The sequence below is a fragment of the Neofelis nebulosa genome, chromosome 8, assembly GCF_028018385.1.
Source record: "Neofelis nebulosa isolate mNeoNeb1 chromosome 8, mNeoNeb1.pri, whole genome shotgun sequence".
NCBI classification, from domain to species: domain Eukaryota; kingdom Metazoa; phylum Chordata; class Mammalia; order Carnivora; family Felidae; genus Neofelis; species Neofelis nebulosa.
The window spans coordinates 101,136,288-101,150,625 of NC_080789.1; the positions used below are offsets into that span (position 1 = coordinate 101,136,288).

Here is a 14,338-nt window from a genome sequence, read left to right on the forward strand (position 1 = left end):
AGTACTGATATGTGCTATAACATAAATGAACCCTGAAAATATTATGTGAAGTGAAAAAAGCCAGACATAAAAGTCATATTATATGACTCCATTTATGTGAAAGCCTTGTAGACAGAAAGTAACCTCTGGTGGTTGCCAGGGTCTGGGAACAGGAGGGAATGGAGAATGACTGGTAACAGATACGTGGTTTCCTTTGGGGAGATTGAAAAATTCTGGAAGTAGATAGTGGGATGTTTGCACGACCTTGTGAATATCCTAAAAACCATTGAATTCCACACTTTGAAACAGCAAAATTTTTTGGTATGTGAATCATACCTCAATAGAAAAAAAAAAAAATACAGGAGGGCGGGTGAGTAAAGCAGGGAGGAATAAAAGGTCCAGATGTGGGCATTATAAGAAGGAAGATTAAGCCAAAATATCATTCCATATATCAGCAGTTCATCAGTTCCCCAAGTGTAGTCCATGAGCCCCGAGGGGTCACTGAGAACCTTAAAATTGTCTTCACTATAATACTAAGATGTTATTGGCCATTTTTACTGCATTGACATTTGATCTGATGGTACAAACAGTGGGTAGACTGCGGGTGCCTTAGCGCCAGTCAGGGCAAGGGCACAGCTGTACCCTCAGTCACTGTATTCTTCCCTGCAGCGCACTCTCAGTCCAAAAAAAAGAAAAAGGCCAGGTTCACTTAAGAATATCCTTGATGAGGGGTGCCTGGGTGGCTCAGTCGGTTAAGCGTCCGACTTGGGCTCAGGTCACAATCTCGCAGTTTTGTGGGTTCGAGCCCCGCGTCGGGCTCTGTGCTGACAGCTCAAAGCCTGGAGCCTGCTTCGGATTCTGTGTCTCCCCCTCTGTCTACCCCTTCCCTGCTCATGCTGTGTCTCTCTGTCTCTCAATAATAAATAAATGTTAAAAACAAGAATATCCTCGATGAAGCATCAGTTAGTATTAATTTTATTACATCTCAAGCCTTGAGTACACGTTCTCTTAATGTTATATTTGAGGAACTGGGAAATACAAACAAAGCATTTCTTCATCCTGAAGTGCGATGGCATGTGGAGGCCAAGGTCTTGTGCGGTGCTTGAGCTGCGTGTTGAAGTGGCAGCTCCTTTTTTCATTGAACACCATTTTTACTTGAAAGAATGACTGACAGACTGTGGTTGCTGAGATGTGGGCATTTGGCACATAGTTTCTCGAAAATGTACACAGCGAGCCTGTCACTTCAGGGAAAACAACTGACAGTATTTGTAGTCAGTACTGAAATTCAAGCTTTCAAGTGAATATTAGAATTTGGGAAAACTTGTATCCGTTACCATGAGCTTGACAACTTCCCAATACACAAAGGCTTTTCTGCTGGAAATCAGTGGTGATATTAAGAAATATGATTTTATGGGGCGCCTGGGTGGCGCAGTCGGTTAAGCGTCCGACTTCAGCCAGGTCACGATCTCGCGGTCCGTGAGTTCGAGCCCTGCGTCAGGCTCTGGGCTGATGGCTCGGAGCCTGGAGCCTGTTTCCGATTCTGTGTCTCCCTCTCTCTCTGTGCCCCTCCCCCGTTCATGCTCTGTCTCTCTCTGTCCCAAAAATAAATAAAAAACGTTGAAAAAAAAAAATTAAAAAAAAAAAAAAGAAATATGATTTTAGGGGCACCTGGGTGGCTCAGTCGGTTGAGCTTCCGACTTCGACTCAGGTCACGATCTCGCGGTCTGTGAGTTCGAGCCCCACGTCGGGCTCTGGGCTGATGGGTGGGAGCCTGGAGCCCTGCTTCCGATTCTGTGTCTCCCTCTCTCTCTCTGCCCCTCCCCCGTTCATGCTCTGTCTCTCTCTGTCTCAAAAATAAATAAACGTTAAAAATTAAAAAAAAAAAGAAAAGAAATACGATTTTAGCCGGGGGGCACCCGGGTGGCTCAGTCAGTTAAGCATCCGACTCTCAACCTCAGCTTAGGTCTTGATCTCAGGTTTGTGAGTTTAAGCCCTTAATGAAAAGTTCACTGATATGGTTGCAGATCCCACACTGCCACTTACCCTTAGGAAATTAGTTACTTGTCCAGTTTTGGTATAGTATCAAAGAATAATACTCAGAATGATCTGAAAAGGCTATTAAGATTCTCTTTCCAACTGTATATCTGCGTGAAGCCAGATTTTCTTCATATGCTTTAACCAAAACAACATATTAACAGACTAAATGCAGAAACAGATTTGAGAATCCTGCTACCTTCCATCTAGCCAGACAAAGGCTAGAAATTTGTAAAAATGTAAAACAATGCCACTGGCCTCATTAAATGGTTTTGTTTGTTTTGGAAAAATATAGTTTTTTTCATTAAAAGTATGTTATATATTATATAATTGGTTTACTATTTTTTAATGAATTAGTAGTTAAATACTTTAAAATTTTCTTTTATTTATTTATTCATTTACTTACTTATTTAGAGAGAATCCCAAGCAGGTTCCACGCTGTCACCACAGAGCCCCATGTGGGGCTCAAACTCAAAAACCACAAGATCATGGCCTGAGCCTAAATCAAGAGTCGAACACTCAACCCACTGAGCCACCTGGGCACCTCTTATTTGCTAATACAGTAGATATTGATAGATAGTATCCATATTAACAAATGTTTTTGAGGTCCTCCATAATTTTTAAGAGTCTAAAGAGAGCAGAAAGTTTGAACACCACTACAGTATGCTATGGACATTATACCAACTCTTTGTATGGTGCTTGAGGTAGTTTTCTTCTTTGACAAAACTGGTATAAGTATCTGACTAAGCCAACACATCGCAGTTCTAACTGTCTTCTCTCTCACACTTGCCAAAAATGCTCTATATTCCTTTCACCGGGGTAATATGAACCACTGACTGATCAAATGGGGTCATACCATATTCCTCCAGAGTCCAGAAATAGCTATACAGGTTGAAAGTCAAAGAAATTAATCAGACTTGAATACAAACAGCTCTTTTTTTTTTTAATGTTTATTTATTTTTGAGAGAGAAAGAGAGAGAGACAGAGTGCAAGTTGGGGAGGGGCAGAGAGAGAGGGAGACACAGAATCCCAAACAGGCTCCAGGCTCTGAGCTGTCAGCACAGAGCCCGATGCGGGGCTCGAACCCATGAACCGTGAGATTATGACCTGAGCTGAAGTCGGACGCTTAACTGATTGAGCCTCCCAGGTGCCCCTAAACAGCTCATTTCTACTTCTTCAAATGAAGCCTCCAAACCTGTAGGATTAACAAGTAATTTCACAACTACCGTACAGAGAATAAGGAGTTCCATGACAGTCTAGGTTGTGACAGATCCTAGTTTCTGACTCAAGTGGCGCTTGGACCTGACTGATCCAGTGACTGGAGAGTACAGCTGGAAACGCTCCATGACTGCTGAACCTCTGAAGAGGACCCACTTCAGTGTACTTCGAGGTTCAGAGCATTTTGAATGCCCTAGTTTTTGCTGTTGGAACATTCCCATTCCGGTAGGGGATCTTCAAGGTTTAATATGTGTTAGATCATCATCCTTCATCTGCTAATAGTTTCTGAAGCCCTCCCCACCTTTAAAACGTAATCAAAAAGAAGAAACAGTTACAGTATAGCCAAACAAGTTCTCCTATGCTTCATAAACAGAATACCTGGCTTTAGTAGGCATTTATATAAACATTTGTCAAAGGAACGAGGGAGCCAGCGATCCACAGGATATCTAGGAAATTAACTACTTGCGTGAAGCTGCAAATTTGTTTATAAAACAAACCTCTCTGCATGTTTGGTGCTATTATGGGAAAGACCAGAACCCCCGACCATCAGTCTTAGAATGTTATTCTCAGGACCTAGTAAGTGCTGCCGGCTTGCTTTCGGATTTTCGTGAGGTGGTGCTTGTTAACCCTTGCCGCACATCACGGTCACTCAGACCTGCCGAATCAGACTCGTGGGTGGGCGGTGAGCGAAGAGGTGCTCTCGTTGGTTTTTAAAGATTCTTCCGGTGACTGCAGCCATTACAGTAATCGACTCCCATCAAAAAGCGTTAAGACTCAGAAACAGCTTGAGGGACAACATCCTGCGCCAAACAGCACATCCCTCAAGGGGTGACTGGGCAGCCAGGCCCCGAAGCCCGCTGAGCTGAGTGGCAGCCAAGAGCCAGGTTTGATGTTTACGCTCAAAATCAGCTCTGGGTTGTCCCAGCAACTCGGCTGACACACAGCTCCTTCTTCTCTCTGAGGCTTCATTCCGGGCTTTGCTCTTCTCTGTTAGGACCTCCGTGTCTGTGGTAACCTGGCCTGCTGCCTTCTTTAATTTTTCTGCCAGTTGCTCCATCTTCTTGAGTGTAGGGAACTCAACAACCCCCACCCCGCCCCCCCAAATATACCTGAAAACAGGAGGAAGGGGCCTGGAGCGGCCAGAACAGATGTCACCCGGCCTGTGCACTAAGTCTCCTGTAAGGAAAGCACCCAAGACTCTGGCTCTTACATCTTTTTTTTACACCTTTGACAACTTTACACAAAGTTACGGTTTCTAAGGCCTGCAGTAAAGTAGAAATTGGGAAAGGAACTCTACGAAGCTCAAGAAGTGACTCCTGATCCCTGAATAGCAAGGGAGGGGCCATGAAGGCCATAAGAAACAGATACAAGAACTCAGAATGCCGAACAGTGGAGGGCCTACAGGGTCCGAGCAAACGGTTTCACACTCCTCGACAGGTCACAAAGCCATCATGACTGTACTGCAGAATAATTATGGCCCAGATCACCAAGAAAATGTTAAGTATATTCAGGTTAAGGAAGCAGAGTAGTGTGTGTCGTGTTTTGTTTTGTTTTTTTAATTTCAAGCATTCTAAATGGTTTTAGTGCTTCCAGTTGGTTACAGGTCTTAGTGCCTAAAGAGATAAGCTCTTCACTATCTATAGATGAACTCATTTACCAGTACTCTAGATAATTAAGATCTACCCTATTTATCGCTTCTATTCATTTGTACTCCTGTTTCTAAAACATTAAAAATGAAAAGCAGGGGTGCCTGGGTGGCTCAGTTAAGCCTCCGACTCTTGATTTCTCCTCACGTCATGATCTCACAGTTTGTGGGATCGAGCCCGCATCGGGCTTCATGCTGAGCATGGAGCCTGCTTGGGATTCTCTCTCTCCCTCTGCTCCTCCCCCTCTCATTCACACGCACTTTCCCTCTCTAAATAAACTTAAAAAAAAAAATGAGGGGCGCCTGGGTGGCTCAGTAGGTTGGGCGTCCAACATCTGCTCAAGTTATGATCTCGTGGTTCCTGGGTTCAAGCCCTGCGTTGGGCTCTCTTTGTCCAGTTCAGAGCCTGGACCCTGATTCAGATTCTCTCTCTCTCTCTCTCTCTCTCTCTCTCAAAAATAAATATTTTTAAAAAGTAAAAAGCAAAAAATTTAAGGCAGTTGGACCCTATTCTATATACTTTCTAGTACCTGGCTCTACTTCTTAGCAAAACTTGCTGTAACCTGGTGTTCTGTCCCTGCCCATGTGATATGTAATGAGACTCAATCCTGTTTCTTTGCTCATTCATCTGACTATGAAAGGGTTTATAGATGTCTCCCTCTCCCTTGAGCCTAGTAATCCTATATCACTTCATCTTCTGCTAGCAGGAAAATAAACCATTACAGGGGCGCCTGGGTGGTTAAGTCAGCTCAGGTCATGATCTCACGGGTTCGTGAGATTGAGCCCTGCATCGGGCTCTGCACTGACAGTGAGGAGCCTGCTTGGGATTCTCTCTCCCTCTCTCTCTGCCCCTCCCCCTGCTTGCTCTCTCTCAGAATAAATAAACTTTAAAAAAGAAAGAAAGAGAATAAACCATTACATGCCACCTCCTTCCTCATTATATGCTCTATAATCAGAATACCTGGCATAGAGTAGGCATTTAACAAACATCTGTCAAATGAATGAGCCCATGATCCATAGACCATCTGCAGAATTAACTACTTGCAAGCAGCTGTAAATTTGTTAAAGAGCCTAGCCCATGATGAAAACAGCAATCAAAGAACATCAGCAAGTCCTAGCACCAAGAAGATCAAATAGTTGACACACTGTTCCATGAAAAAACCAGGATACACAAATACCCGAACTGTGTTGGTAAATTAAAAGAAAAAAACGGGGAAAAGGACTAGAAGGACATAGGCCAATATAAAACATGATTATCCATTTTTCTATTCACTTAATAAATAATCGAGCACTTTCTTTGTGTCCAACACGTTCCTAAGCATCTCAGAGTTAACCACGCATACCAGCATACTGCCCACGAAAGACTAACTGCAACCTATAATTTGACAGCAAGAGGTGCAGCAACTATAAATCATGAGCAGCTCAGGAACACTAATTATGCAATGATAGGATATGTGAAGTGTCCTTCCAGAAAGACGTGGGGATTCCAGTTCTCTGCACGTGCTCTGCTGCAGGAGGAGTATTTCCGGGCACGTTAGCCAGACTTCTTGATAGAACGCTTCCTGACTGGGGCGCCTGGGTGGCTCAATCAGTGAAGCATCCGACTTCGGCTCAGGTCATGATCTCACAGTTCATGGGTTCGAGCCCCACGTCGGGCTCTGTGCTGACAGCTCAGAGCCTGGAGCCTGCTTTAGATTGTGTGTCTCCCTCTCTCTCTGCTCCTCCCTTGCTCACACTCTGTCTCTCTCTCTCTCTCAAAAACAAACATTAAAAAAAAAAAAAAAAAAGTAGAACGCTCCTTGACAGAACACTGAATGTGTAGTAAAGCCATGGAACATACTGATTGTAGTTCAGAAATACCAAATGTTATTGACCCTTTTTAATTCCGTAAGCTGCCTTTCGCCATGCCTAATCAGTTTATGACCCAGCAGAGACCCCTTGTAGTTCCGTCATCGTGGCCCTGGGACTATACTCGGAATCACAGCTTTAGATGACATTTCCCCAGGATATTTACATGGATTTATAACACAGTTGATGCCCAGACCTCAGTATGTGAGGAGTCTACAACTGTATGTGCAGTCAGTAATCCCATTTTGTAGCCTGGTTTTAATTTATATTTGTCCTCTTAATAATGTTAATAAGCTGACATTACTCTGCTAATAGGACAGGTGATGAAATCATAATCGAGCATAAAGGTGTAAACTAGCATCTCAGGGCATCGTTAGGCACCCTTAATTCCTTGTGTCATTTAGAAAAACGCAAGAGAAAATTCCTAGCAATATTTAATAGGCTATAAAGGAAACCTAGTCTTAGGACCCAGTTTTGTATTGCCTCAGTATAAAATTCATATCTTTAGTTTAAAATTTTTTGTGTGTGTTTTATTTATTTTTGAGAGAGAGAGAGAGAGAGTACAAGCAGGGGAGGGGCAGAGAGAGAGGGAGACTCAGAATCCGAAGCAGGCTTCAGGCTCTGAGCTGTCAGCACAGAGCTCGAAGCCACGAACTGCGAGATCATGACCTGAGCAGAAATTGGACACTTAACCGACGGGGCCACCCAGGTGCCCCCATATCTTCAGTTTTAAGTTTGTATTTACAAAGCAAATTTTGATTCTTGGATACTGTTCTCTGCTGTCATCCACATAAGGGACGTATTTTCCACTCTGGGCTGCATTTCATGCCAGAGAAACTTCCAAAACCGGGAGGGCATCAGGCATGCGTGACCCTCTGACTGATTTTTCTCCCCTCTAGGTTACCCCATGGCTGTATTTTATCGGCGTTACCTTTACTTCAAGGACAGCTACCTCATCCATCTCTTCCACGCCTTTACAGGCCTCTCAATTGCTTATTTTAACTTTGGTGAGTGAACTTGGCAGTAGCACGGCGATTGGAGGGAACCTGGGAAGGAACAGGCTTAAACAGAGTTTCTGGAGAGAGTGTGATGGCTAGGGAAGTTAATAACGCTCTGCTTGCAAAGAGAGGGTTTGTATGCACAGGACCAGAGCTTAATTTTCCTTTTCCGTGCATCCCTTTCCCAGATAACATTTTGAGAGTGCTTGGTTACCTTTGCCAGCCCCCCATCATTTCCTCTGCTGGGGCTGTAACTGGATGAAAGATGCAAGCAGCCTTCTTCAGGAGCATCCCTTTAGCTCAAACACTCAGAAATGCAGCAACGCCCTGACGATCCCTTATATGTATACAGTTCATTTCCTTCCCTCCCGCCAAGATCTGAGTCTCTTTGAAAAGAAAAAAATCCTAATACCAAAGGTTTTTTCTTTAAATATTCTCTTTGTGTTTAGAAGTCTCAGCACAGGTGAGAATGCGAAAAAACAAAAACAAAACCACCACAGGCTAAAATTTGCTGTCCTCTCCGCCTCCAGGAAATCAGCTCTACCACTCCCTGCTGTGTGTTGGACTTCAGTTCCTCATCCTTCGACTGATGGGCCGCACTGTCACTGCCGTCCTCACTACATTTTGCTTCCAGATGGTAAACGCCTCTCCCTCGGCAGCTCAGACCACAGCCAACAGCCGTCCGGGGGAGGGGGGAGGTCGGGGACTGTGGCGCAGAAAAAGTGAACTAGGAGACCCGATTTCTAGTCCTTTCTCCCGACATCTCTCCGCAGCATGGCTTCAGGTAGGTCACTCTTCACAGGTGCCAGGCGCCCCATCTGCAGGTTGCAGTGACGATGACCTGAACAGCTGAGCCCTTGCACAGGACTGCGCCATTCATGTTCTTTGGTTTTGACCAGGACTACCCAGCTAGCTGTCCAGGAGGGGTGTCGCGTAAAGGCCAGGCAGAAAACCAGCTGAGACTGAGCTACGGACTCTAAGCTCCAAATTCTCAGTTGAGCCCTCATTCTGCTGAGAAGCCTTGAGCATTCCCCTCCATGGGTTCAGTTTCTTCCATGTATAGGAACTTAAAGCCTTTAGGGCCCCTGGGTGGCTCAGTTGGTTAAGCGTCCGACTTCAGCTCAGGTCGTGATCTCAACGGTTCATGAGTTTGAGCCCCACATCAGGCTGTCTGCTGTCAGCAGGGCCTGATTTGGATCCTCTGTCCCTCCCACCTCTCTCTGCCCCTTCCCCGCTCACGTTCTCTCTTTCTCAAAAATGAATAAACAATTTTTTTTTAATTTAAAAGATCAAACTTAAAAACAAAAGCCTTTAAGGAGGAGACCAAGAGAAGGGGAAAATGAAAGAATACAGTGGATTTTAGAGCAGGGAGAAAATAAAGAAATCCTAGCTGGTGATGGAATAAATTCTTCTCCCTCCCTAGGCCTACCTTCTTGCCGGATATTATTACACAGCCACTGGCAACTATGATATCAAGTGGACAATGCCACATTGTGTCCTGACCTTGAAGCTGATTGGTGAGTGCTGGCTCATTGCCTTCCCCTTTTACCCCTAGGCTCTTCCCCGTCTGACCATAAACTTACTCTGTGTTCCCCGGTCTGCTCCTGGCTACACTCAGTCCACAGGCCACCTCCTCAGTGGTCTCTCCCCCTGCTCTACCCACACCTTCTCTCTCTGCTCAGGTCTGGCTGTTGACTACTTTGACGGAGGGAAGGATCAGGTAAGTCCCCATTCCTCTGCAGAGAGGTTAAGGAATTGAACCAGAGGGAAGGAGAAAGGCTGTTGTAATCAAAAGACTGGACCCAGATGCCAGGGGCAGAGCCTCTACCTCATCCCCGGCCTGTGTGAGTTCTGTTTCAGATAGCACTGAGCACGGATCAGCAAATCTAATTTGCCCGGATCCAGCTCTCGCACAAAGTCCAGAGATCAGTGCCAGCATGGCGTTTGGAAAAGCAGCAGCCACTTGTTGCTAAGTTACCCCTGCACATACTCATTTCCACGTGAGGCAATTACTCTTCTCCATGTCACGCCCTCAAAGAGACGGCTGTTTGAAGAACCCCAGTTCAGTGGGGTCCCAGGGTGGGGAACACGCAGACTGGCTCTTGGGGGGAGATTCAAGGCTATCCTGAACCATTCATTCTCTTCTCGGCATAGAATTCCTTGTCCTCTGAGCAACAGAAATATGCCATACGGGGTGTCCCTTCCCTGCTGGAAGTTGCTGGTTTCTCCTACTTCTATGGGGCCTTCTTGGTAGGGCCCCAGTTCTCAATGAACCACTACATGAAGCTGGTGCAGGGACAGCTGACTGACATACCAGGGAAGATACCAAACAGGTAATTGCCCCTCTTGGTCAAGACCTCTGTATAGGTGATCTCACCCAATACAAAGCCACTTCTAGGGGCCTTCCTGCAGGCCAGCCCTGGCTGCTTTCTCCAGCACGGCCCTGGCTCACAGGCCTATGCCGCACAGGCCCCGGACTGTCGTAACGGGCGCTCCGTACCTGCTCAGCGCGGGTGGCGGGCCCATTTCAGCGTAGGCTACTTCCAGCCAGCCATTCCGACCCTGTAGTACAAACGTAAAAATTCGCTTTTATGCCACAGGATTTTGCCTGAACAGTCACGTCCCTGCCTTTAAAACCCATTTTCTCGGTTTAAAAGAAAAGATTGTTAAATATATAAAAATGTGTGTGTGTATGTGTGTGTGTGTATATATATATATATATGTGTGTGTGTATATATATCACAGTAGAAAATTGAAAAGTTACCAGAAAAATCCTTTTCCTGAGAACGTGTCTAGCCTGTGTTTGGGCCTCGATTCAACCAGGGTAGGAAGGAGCAGACTGAGAATTGGTCATCCTCCAGTCCTCCGCACTGGATTTTCGGTCCCAGTGTGGACGGAGGCGGTTGGTGAGGCCGTGAGATGTGTAGGAGCCCTGAGGGGGAAGCACCACAGACTCGTCCACACCGCTCCCCTGCCCACCCTGCCCGCCCCTGTGACTCGCAGGGTCTCGCGTTCACCATTGCCCAAAGCCAACCACAGAGAGCTGTCTTTCCCTGAGACTGAATAAAGGCTCTGGACGGAGAGCCACTCGTCCTCCTCCGGGCGGATAGCCACACTCTGAAACCCCTCTCTCCGTAATTTAAGGTCAGAGGGCGAAGGGAATAGCCTCTGTCCATTGTGACCTTGCTTGTTCCTTTCCAGCACCATACCTGCTCTCAAGCGCCTGAGTCTGGGCCTTGTCTACCTAGTGGGCTACACTCTGCTTAGCCCCCACATCACAGAAGACTATCTCCTCACTGAAGACTATGAAGTGAGTGCTTACTAATGGAGCAGCAGTGTGACTGCATCAGAGGTAGAAATGGACAGGCAAGGATCCCTGTAGATAGCCAAGAAGCGGGTAACACCATCTACAAATGCATGTTGGTTTCGCTCTAGATCTGTGAGAGGTGGTGTCAATGCCAGCCGGGCCGCGACATGTTCATCAGCCAGCACTGAACGACCTCCGCGGGCACAGGGCTGTGCCAGGTGCACTGTTAGCACCCCTTACCTCCCTCGGGAGCAGCTCTTAGCCTGATTTATTACAGCCAAGTGACTCCTTGGAGCAGAGCAGCTTTTGGTCCTCTCCAGCCTGTTTTCTTCTCTTGATAGATTGGGGGCTTCTAGGGAATTCAAAAACCAAGGGAGGGGGAAGTGCTGGCTTTTGCTCCTGCCCAGCTGAAAGGCTTGCAGCAGCTCCCTACGCACTCTGGGTAGGTTTATCTCCTTAAACTAACATTGACCATGGATATATAAAAGTCCCTCGGTGCTCCGTGTCCCGAATGCTCAGTGCGTTAGAGGAGTTTAGGGACAATGCTGTTTCTGGGACTCTTCAAAGAAAAAGGTGAATGGATGTTCACTGGGCTCCCTGCGTATTCCTCTTAGCCTACTAGAAGGGCAGCGAAGCGGACCGTCAGGTGGACATGAAGTAGTCAGCCTCAAGTTTGGAAGGGAAGAACATGAAGGGCATTTGGCCTTGCCCGGGGAGTATCCCTAATGCCTGTGTGTTCCTTCCTCAAGAACCACGATTTCTGGTTCCGCTGCATGTACATGCTGCTCTGGGGCAAGTTCGTGCTGTACAAGTACGTCACCTGTTGGCTGGTCACAGTAAGTAGGAAAGATGAACCGGGGTCATATTCCAACAAGCTGTGGGGCGCGGTGGGGAGGAGAGGAGCAGGAATGCTAACGGAATGCTCCCTCCCTCAGGAAGGAGTGTGCATTTTGACAGGGCTGGGCTTCAATGACTTTGACGAACACAGAAAGGCGAAGTGGGACGCCTGTGCCAACATGAAGGTGTGGCTCTTTGAAACGACCCCCCGATTCACCGGCACCATCGCCTCTTTCAACATCAACACCAATGCCTGGGTGGCCCGGTAAGCGGCTGGAACGGGGGTCCGGACCCTAGCTTCTTCCACCACTTTCCCAGATTTGAGCGCACTGATGCGCGATCCATCTTTTCCCAATCTGGGTAGAACCTCATTGTTCTCGCACCCACCCACCACATACTGACTTCCGTCTCCACTCCCGGCCCCCCGAAAACCACTCGTGTCACATTCGCAAGGCACAAGCAAGACCGAGAGGTGCCTTGAATTTTAATCCCAGTTCCGCCCTGGTTTCATGTTCCCCTTTGCCGTTTACAAATGTCTTTATTTGTCCCCACCAACGCACAAGTGTTGAGCGGCACGAGAACCGGTCTGCCCTGTTCAGCACTGCAGCTTAGGCACCGGGCGCTCAGCAGACACTCAGTCATCTTGTACTAAGTGGCTCGCCCAAGCTCACCCAGCTAAGCGTGAGGTCTGTTTGCTGTCTCTGAACAGTCATCGACTCCACTGCCTTTCTTTTTTTAATTTTTTTTAAAGTTTATTCATTTATTTTGAGAGAGACAGACAGTGAGAGTGGGGGAGGGGCAGAGACCGAGGCAGCGGGGGCAGAGGAGACTCCCAAGCAGGCTCTGCACTGGCCGTGCAGAGCCCGATGCGGGGCTTGAACCCATGAAACCGTGAGATCACGACCTGAGCCGAAACCAAGAGTCGGTCACTTAACCGACTGAGCCACTCAGGTGTCCCTGCCTTTCATTTCTAAAGCTAGTCTGATGGCACCGCCTCCCTCACCCCAGACCACCCAGAGCAGGAGCCACCAGCGTGGCAGCAGGCACTGCTCTGAGGCCCATCCCCACCCACCCTTTTCTCTAGTTACGTCTTCAAACGGCTCAAGTTCCTTGGAAATAAAGAACTGTCCCAGGGACTGTCACTGCTCTTCTTGGCCCTCTGGCACGGCCTCCACTCGGGATACCTGGTCTGCTTCCAGATGGAATTCCTCATTGTCATCGTGGAGAGAAAGGTAGGCCTGAGGGGTGCTGGGTGAACAGGGACGACGACGAGTGAGACACTCACGACCTCTCGCCTCGCTCCCCAGGCTGCCAGGCTAATTCAGGAGAGCCCAACCCTGAGCAACCTGGCTTCCATTACCATCCTACAACCCTTCTACTACTTGGTGCAGCAGACCATCCACTGGCTCTTCATGGGTTACTCAATGACTGCCTTCTGCCTCTTCACGTGGGACAAGTGGTTTAAGGTAAGCGGAGGGGGCGGAAATCGCTGAAACCGCAGGCCGTGAGGACTGTCCTTGCTCTGTCTCTCGCTCAATGGCCGGTATCTCCCCACAGGTGTATAAATCCATCTATTTTCTTGGCCACGTCTTCTTCTTGAGCCTACTCTTCATATTGCCTTATGTTCACAAAGTAATGGTGCCAAGGAAAGAAAAGTTAAAGAAAGAGAAATAATCGATTTCCCTGGTAAGTGACCATCCCTGTAGCTAAGCTGAACCAGCAAGTTATAGACGAGAGCAATAGATTGGGGGCGGATGGCAGGGAGACGGTACTGAAACCTGGAGTGACTCTGAAGGTAGCCTGGCTCCCGGGAAAACAAGTGTGGGGCACTGACCACTCTAACTTGGGCCCCCACAACACAGAGTACTATACGATCACGGCAAACTTGGGCCCCCAGAGTCTGGTCTCTGTAGACCAGAGACTGGAAGGAATAACTCCGACCAGCCTGCCAATCAAAACTCTTCTCTTGCAGGTGGCCTAGCGCCGGGCTGGTGCAGAAACCACTTGTCTCCCTTTCCACAGCCCTCCTTCGCCTCAGAGCACAGAGAACATGGAAACCAGGGAGTGGGAAGACATGATACTCCTAGCCGTGCCTCTGCTGCCAGCCAAGTCTTCATCTGGGGCCAAAGGGGAAACTCTCGTGGGAGGAGTAGAGGGCCCGTGTCTCCCCTCTGGGCTCCCCCATGCACGTTGCCTTATCTCTCCCCCTCTAGCCAGGAATCTGTTGTGTTTTTCTCCTGCCAATTTACTATGATTGTATATGTGCCGCTACCACCACCCCCCCCATGGGGGGGCGGGGTGGGGTACAAGGCCCCACCTGCTCCACTTTTTCTACCTTGGAACTGTACCAGATAAAATCACTTCTCTTTGTTCAGTTTTTCACTGCTGGCATTCCTGGCTGCTTCCTTACAGACCGTTCTCCGTGCTTGCCACATAGCTGAAAATTCAGCAGGGGTCTCTCCTTTACCGCCC

At 47.6% G+C, this 14,338-nt stretch overlaps 1 protein-coding gene across 1 annotated transcript in view; it reads left to right on the top strand.

Annotated features, from left to right (window-relative positions):
- The window catches only part of LPCAT3 (lysophosphatidylcholine acyltransferase 3), a 40,122-nt gene extending 25,874 nt beyond the window's left edge, over positions 1-14,248 (top strand). The window contains exons 2-13 of the mRNA XM_058743849.1: positions 7,624-7,731; positions 8,253-8,359; positions 9,146-9,239; positions 9,405-9,442; positions 9,877-10,055; positions 10,924-11,032; positions 11,779-11,865; positions 11,965-12,131; positions 12,951-13,098; positions 13,174-13,332; positions 13,424-13,552; positions 13,839-14,248. Coding sequence (XP_058599832.1) covers positions 7,624-7,731; positions 8,253-8,359; positions 9,146-9,239; positions 9,405-9,442; positions 9,877-10,055; positions 10,924-11,032; positions 11,779-11,865; positions 11,965-12,131; positions 12,951-13,098; positions 13,174-13,332; positions 13,424-13,540 — 1,313 coding nt within the window. The 3' untranslated portion in view covers positions 13,541-13,552; positions 13,839-14,248. The remainder of the gene's footprint in view (positions 1-7,623; positions 7,732-8,252; positions 8,360-9,145; positions 9,240-9,404; positions 9,443-9,876; positions 10,056-10,923; positions 11,033-11,778; positions 11,866-11,964; positions 12,132-12,950; positions 13,099-13,173; positions 13,333-13,423; positions 13,553-13,838) is intronic.
- The last annotated feature ends 90 nt before the right edge of the window (positions 14,249-14,338 follow it).